Source organism: Tigriopus californicus, chromosome 11 (assembly GCF_007210705.1).
Source record: "Tigriopus californicus strain San Diego chromosome 11, Tcal_SD_v2.1, whole genome shotgun sequence".
NCBI classification, from domain to species: Eukaryota; Metazoa; Arthropoda; class Copepoda; order Harpacticoida; family Harpacticidae; genus Tigriopus; species Tigriopus californicus.
In genome coordinates, this window is record NC_081450.1 from 13967838 (window position 1) to 13974887 (window position 7050).

At 42.6% G+C, this 7050-nt stretch overlaps 1 protein-coding gene across 3 annotated transcripts in view; it reads left to right on the forward strand.

The window, feature by feature from the left end:
• Positions 1–4094, forward strand: part of LOC131890529 (uncharacterized) — a 6686-nt gene extending 2592 nt beyond the window's left edge. Inside the window, exons 1-3 of one of the 3 annotated variants that reach the window (XM_059239886.1) lie at positions 1–53; positions 398–888; positions 2263–4094. In XM_059239886.1, coding sequence (XP_059095869.1) covers positions 605–888; positions 2263–3874 — 1896 coding nt within the window. In that variant the 5' untranslated portion in view covers positions 1–53; positions 398–604 and the 3' untranslated portion in view covers positions 3875–4094. The other 2 variants (XM_059239888.1, XM_059239885.1) reach the window with 2 other exon arrangements.
• The last annotated feature ends 2956 nt before the right edge of the window (positions 4095–7050 follow it).

A 7050-nucleotide genomic window follows, 5' to 3' on the forward strand; every position in this document is an offset into this window, starting at 1 on the left:
AAATGTGCCAACGAGGACGACTCCGTAATTCGAATCTGGTGATTTTTTTCCTGGTTAGTGAGTTGGGAATCAAACCGAGGTCACTGACCTGTTTCATACATATTCAGGGACACAGACAAACTTGGACACACAAACATGTCAAGGGAGCTGGAGAAGCTCTTCGATCGAAAGCTTTTTAATCGTCTTTCCTCGGTAATTGTACAGTATGTTAGTTTGTCACTTGACTCCTCCTTACATTGGAGAATGCTTCCAAGGAAAAACCTGTCTTTCACATTCCATTCAAATTTGATGTTAGCTTTCAGTGTCAGGTAACTAAAGAAAATATTCAAGACTTCTCCAGAATAAGATCTTAATGTTGCCGTACTCACTACACGTTATTTTCCTATTTCTCTTCCAGCTAAACGAAGTGGATCCCTGATCCTGTGTAATCCAAGTATTCCGGACCAAGCTGTAACACTATTAAAGAAGGATTAGTATGTCACGACGAGGACCAAGAAACGAGCGCAAAGATTACTGTGTCCACACAATCCAATTCAAATCTTTGATTATCCTCGGAACAATGGAGAAAGTGCCAGTGTAGATACGTAGATTGGAAGTGAGGACCATGTACGAGTACGTCATTCTGGTGACGGCCTTGGCTGGGATCGTGATCAATGTGGGGGCTTTCGTGCTGATCTCGAAGAAACGTTCTCGGTCCATGTTCCATCACCTTCTTAAGATCCTCATGGTGTATGATTGCGTGGTAGTGATCTGCTGCATGTTGAAATTCGCCCTGCCGTTCATCTGGAAAACGTGGTACCGTGATGTGAGGCGCTATATCCTCCCTTGGTTGCTCCCCGGGATGCACATTGCCGTGATGTCCTCTGTTTACAGCACCGTCCTTATAAGGTAAGGAGAGAATGAACCATTGTTGGTGCTCCGTACCTAGTCGTTTTCAAATGTAGCTATGCATTTGGGCTACCAAGTTCAAAAGCCATTGGGTGAGGTCTGAACGGGGAATGCTGCTCATTGGAGTGGAGCTTTTCTTCGTTTCACGCCAGCTGAGCACATGATGAATGGAAATGGAAGGCTTTTGTTCGAAGTGAAATTGCTTGTGTCGTTAGCACTCAGCACATGAAATATTAGTGGACACACTTGGTTCGAGACTGGGAATCTGGCTGGGGAGTTCATTTTTCTCATGTGCTTAAGATAAAGCTTTTCAGATTGTCCAAAAATTTATGGCCCAACACACGACCAGGATTTCACTTTGTTCAATGATGGATCCACGTCAATTGAGCACGTTTCAATTCAATTGAGATGTTGTTCACCTTTGCATAATTGACGTGTGGTAAGAGGGTTTGAAAAAATGACGATGCTCATTATTTTTTTTAGCTGCCGCAAGCGACTGTAAAGTACGGCTTTGGGCGTCGAAAGAGGTGCTTAGTTTGATGCCTCATTATTCAATTTCGAGTTGTTCTGCAAAATCGTTCATCGACTTTTTGTGATTTTGTCTAACATTTCGATCCTGAAAATAAACTATGGTTTCTGCTTTCCTTAGTACGGCCCATCCCTGTGCTTGGTTCATCCTAGGTGTTAGCTCTCCAAATTCCGAGAAGCCCATCATGAGGGCTGTCAAACTCGGTGGCCCATGTTCCAAGGCATAGTACGATATTTTGAGAATGGAAAGTTATATGAGAATTGAAGAAATCGGTAAAACTCCACAAAAAGGAAACAAGAGGTCTCTCTCAATAGAAGATCAAAGTTATTCTCGAGCTTTTTTCTTCCTTAACAACTAGACGGGCGGAGACAGTGAGACGAGGAAGAAGAATGTAAATCTGGGTAGTTACAATGGGATTTCCGTCAAGGATCGTTGATCATTGATTGATCCAATTCGAGGAGTGAGGGATCAAAACGTCTTTCTTAACGTGCTTGAAAATCCTTCCCCACTTGAGGATAAAGCAAAAATGACACTTTCTTACTTGCTTCCTTCTTTTGATTGTTGGGAATCAAAGAAAACGAAGATGAGTTGAGTTGAGTTTAAAGCTAAGAGGATGGAGCAAAGGAAATCCGGTTTTAGTCCAATGTGTCCACTGTCCACCTTCAAAAAGAAATTGGATCTTGATGTCTTCTAATCGAAGAGGCTCTCCCAGGTCTTTCATGAAACGTATCTAAAATTGACCTTCTCATTTCAAGCACCTCGGAGAATCATCTGGGGCTTGATCTTTCTTTTATCAAATGTAAACAGTTCTAGCGTCTGATCCCACGTTCTCCGTTCATTTCTAGTTTCGAGCGGTTTATTCGAATCTGCTATTACTGTCAACTCCAGTTCACCACCATTCTCACCGAGGAAAACATCAAGTACTACAAAACCTTTGTAGTGATATTCCCTGTAGTCTTCTACATCCCCAAGTTCTTCGAGATCCGTACTCATCCCCAGACCATTCCGGCTCAAGTCATCGACTGTGGGCAATACATGACCTTGGCGGGTCAGTTTCAAAACCCACTCATGAAAGACTTCATGTTGGACCAGTTCGAGCCGGATCAGATTTCCAAGATCCAAGAACTCGCCCAAGACTGCGTTTTGCTCAATTATGGTCCGCAAAATTCGACTTTGATCTCCTCGTTATCCCCAACGACCACCGAAAGTCGCCTCTCCCGATGGGGAGTGCTCGAGAATTTCGTTCAAAATAACCGTGACATCCAATCTCTCCTTGGCCAGGAATTATCTCAGCTTAGAGGAAAGCGTCATGCGTCCCAGAAGAGTGAGACTGCGCCAAGGACCCTCCAACAATCGATTAACGATGAGGAAGCGTCTCTGTCCCAGTCAAAGCAAGCATTTGATGAGCCAGAAAATCGAACCCGACTCACTCTCCAGGAGAAAAAAGCCGTGGTCCGATATCTGATGCTTCAACGACAAAAAGCCAAAGCGATACAAAACGTCACGGTGCCCGAGAGGACCAAATATAGCATTGAGCCCACGTCGCTCCGGATGAATAAGTACTACTACCGGATTTATTATGTGTTTCTAAACACCTTATTCGCATCAGTCCTTCCCTTTGTTCTGTTGGTCTACTTGAATATTCGAACCGCACTGGCCCTCTTCAAGATGGGCGAAGGCTTGGAGAGTTCACCCGTACTCGGACAACCCCTCTTTACGGTCAAAATGGATGATGGAGACGATGGCTCCGGTGCCCACATGAACAACACCTGTGTCACTATTCTCAACCACGATGGCGGGAGATCCCCGCAAGATTGCTACGGAACAGACCTCTTTACCCCCAATGATTCGGAGCGGCGCCCATCGAGGAACAAAGGTGACCAAGAAACCGGGGTGACTGTGGACGAAGAGCAACAGCCTTTGGTCAATTACTCTGCGGAAAGGCGCAAACGTTCGTCTGCTCAACCTCCAGCTACACGTCCAATTACGAATGGCCAACATTCGACCCTTTTGGATTCAATCACAACCGTTGGCCAAAATGGCTGTTCTCCCTCGTCCCCAAGCTCTCCTAACCGGCAAAAAGATGGGAAGCCTGTGGTGTCCCGGGCTCAGTCCAAGCGCCAAAAGAGCTTTCGCAACTCAATTTCCGAAGTTTTGGCTCGTCATAGCAGTGTTTTGAGGGCACGAAGAGACACCAACCTGTCATCTCATGAACCCGCGATCAACAAGAACCGCGAGAAGCGAATGGGCTACATATCGTTGTGGATTGTGTGGTTGTTCCTTTTCTGTCATATTTGGAAGCTAGTACCTACCGCTTATGAGGTCATCATGAGCAAAGATGATATTGGTTTAGAGATAGCTGATTGGCCGCATTGGGTGGAAATCATCGAAAAACTTTCCCACACGCTTATCACGTTGAACTCATCGGTGAATTTCTTGATCTATCTCGTCCTTTAATGTGTTAAGTATTGCGGTCACACTGATACCTATCCCTCTCAAATCGTAGAGGACTCACAAACTCGTTGTCCAAAGCTAATCGTAAAATCATTTCCGTGCATGGAGTGCTTTCTCCATGCTCCGTGTCAATTGTCATCCAATCCTATTCGTCAGTACACTCTATGTTATGATATGAACCGCTATGCTTTAAAGAACTTGAAGAACATATTGTATTGTTGAACAGCTCATGTACTTGTTTTAAAACGGCGTCTCAGATCAAAGGCAAAACATCAATTATTTCTCAGGCAATGAGACAAGCCTATTGCAATTTACAACCAACATATGTTAGTACTCGTAACTGGATGTCCCTTCAGCAGAACAAGCATTGTGAAACATGACCGTACTTGATGATCTACGGGTAGACCTCCTCACTTTGTCCAGTTTCGTGAAAGCTCAAAGTGTAACTGTGCAAGACGAGGTAACATTGGTTTATTTGCTTTAAGCATAACACAAAAGTAAAAACATTGGTGACGCGTAAATGGTCCTAAAGCCCCTCAATCGGACATTAGCGACTTAAACTGACCGCATTCAGTTCGTTGCTAAACCATTTCTTCAAAATCAAATTCTCTCTACGTGTTGCAAAACCGAAGCACAATGCTCAGATATTAGCACTGTGAGCATCCAAAATCTCTTCTAGGGCCTCATATCCGACCGGGCACCGGGCATACCGCTTATTGCATTTTTCAGGTTGTCTTGAATTGCCCAACATCGCCGCCAATCGATAATTGGCGTAAGCAGAGGTGATGTCCACACTTGAAAGATTTTCAAACAGGGTGGCCACACGCTTCTCATCCATACTGCGGGCTTCCTCAGGCTTGGCCACGACGTGACAAACCATCTTCTTGTCGCAATCAGATACGTCCACGCTGGGAAATAGCATTAAAGAACTGACCCAAGTTGAAAGACTCCGTGACGCCTTTCTCGCTTTCAAGCACCTCACGACGTCCACGGTGACGGGAGCGAGATCGGGATCGGGAAAGGCCGGCCAGAAGAAGCTTCTCCTTGACAATAGCCAAGCCCACAATCCCAGCTACACCCAAAGCCACTTGAGTGCCAGTTAAGGCGATCGTAGCCCCGGCAATTGTCAGGGAGATAGGATCGAAGGCCGAAACTTCGGGTTTTTGAAATAGACTAGCGACACAAGCCAAAACAGGCAAAGCAAGAGTGAACTTCATTTTAAAATGAAGAATCGTCCTGATTGGGATTGAATCAAATGGATTTACCGCAACTAGAAAGAAGTAAAAAATGTATTGTTCAAAGATACTTTAGTGGGGGAATTGTGATGGTCCTTACCGATTGGCTTCCTTTAGAGGGAACTCCTTGCGAACTGAATCAATCCTGAACGAGAGGGTCAATGGATTTTTACAGTCTAAAAGTATTCTTCAACTTTGAAAGTAAACCATCACCGCAAGCTTGCAATCACGCCTATGACGCCAACAAAGTTAGTGTCCTCAAAATAGAGATAGAGCTTGAAGAGCATGTTTCATCTTATCATTTGATGTACTTTTACATGCTCCATGATGTTGCTTGGCAATAAACATTGCAGATGCTTTCCATATTTAACGCTCGAAAGCAATACATTTGTTGATGGTTTTAATTGTATTATTGTTAAGCCCTGGAATTCTCTCATTGGAAATTAAAGCTTGCATCATGTGTGCGTAAGATGCAAACCCCACTACAGGGTTTATTACCTGTTTCAAACACCGTCATTTAACCTCCTCGATATGAAAACGCTTTTGAGTCATAAGTAGAGTATGATGTAAAAAGAGACATTAACGTCGCCAAAAGTAAATAGTTAGACAGGCTAAGAAACTGGTTCTTAACATATGCTCTAGTCAATACAACAACAGTTCGATTTTTCAAAAGAAGTAAAAAGGAATGTTGCATTCTTAGAGTTTTCTATCACTGCATTTGGTCTCGCAGAGTAAAAGTCTTGAGCACCCTGTTCAAGGTAAGTTGAGAATAATCAGAACACGTCTAACCTCAAGGGCAACTATATCTTTCATGGTTTGGCAGTGTCTGGTTCAAAACTAGCACTACTATAGTACAATTTTGATTGATCTTTTCGCTATCACAATGCTTTTTGCAATACAAATCTTTGATGTTTAATCGCATAATCACATTAAGGGGGTTTAACTTCACTACATGTTTTTAAACTCTACACTCTCAATGCTATTTATCACATTTGAAAACCGAGTAACTTTTTCCCTTTGCGCGTGAATCATAAAGACCTCTGTTAAACTCCAGTTTATGAACTGTAGTACAAATTTGATCTTCCTTGAAGCTAACATAAGCTCACAGGACGTAATTTATTTCCTTCTGAAGGTTGGTCTATATTTTTGAGAACTTCTTTACCGCTACTGGGAATGGAATAGGGGCTCGGTAGCTTCAAAAAATTATCACTTTTCAAGGATGACTAATTTTGCTTTTGCCCAATTCTTTACCGAAGTCATGTTAAGTGAAACACTCTTTTTAAATGAATCTTAGCAACCCATTTTTCTTTGATAAATGATCGTTCAATGAAAGAAGCCACAATCTCTTGTGATATCCAGCATACGAGCAATTTGGAGGGTTTTTTTTAAATTCGGGAAAGCATCAAGTTTACAGAACACAAGGGATTTGTTGACGTTGCTTTGAAAGTTATGTCGGGGCCTGAACGATTTTTCCTTCTGGCCTAAAGTGTGATCCAAGTAAGGTTCCAATTGTAATTGAGTCTGAATCTTCCATCTCAATGTGATATCGTAGTAACGTTTTAAAAAAAAATATTTACTGGGACATCTAATATTTGACATTGAAAATGACAATTTCTAATTAGATTAAATTTCGTTTTAACGTATTTCGGCTATTTTTGGCCAAAACTTTCTTTCACCAATTTCTTTTTCGTTTGTTTATACGTGCTTTTCTCATCGCTACGTGGAATATAATCCCCAGAACTATTAAAGTGAAAGGTTATAATTTGTCCATATATTACCTTTCAATTTCTTGATATCCATGAAGTCCTTCCTCCTAGCTAGCACGGGTTCCGAGCACATTTTAGCACGGTTACCCAACTGATTGAGCATATAGAGCAGGTTATTGAGGGACTGGAGAGCCATGAATCAATCGATGTAGTTTATCTCGACCTTGCCAAGGCCTTT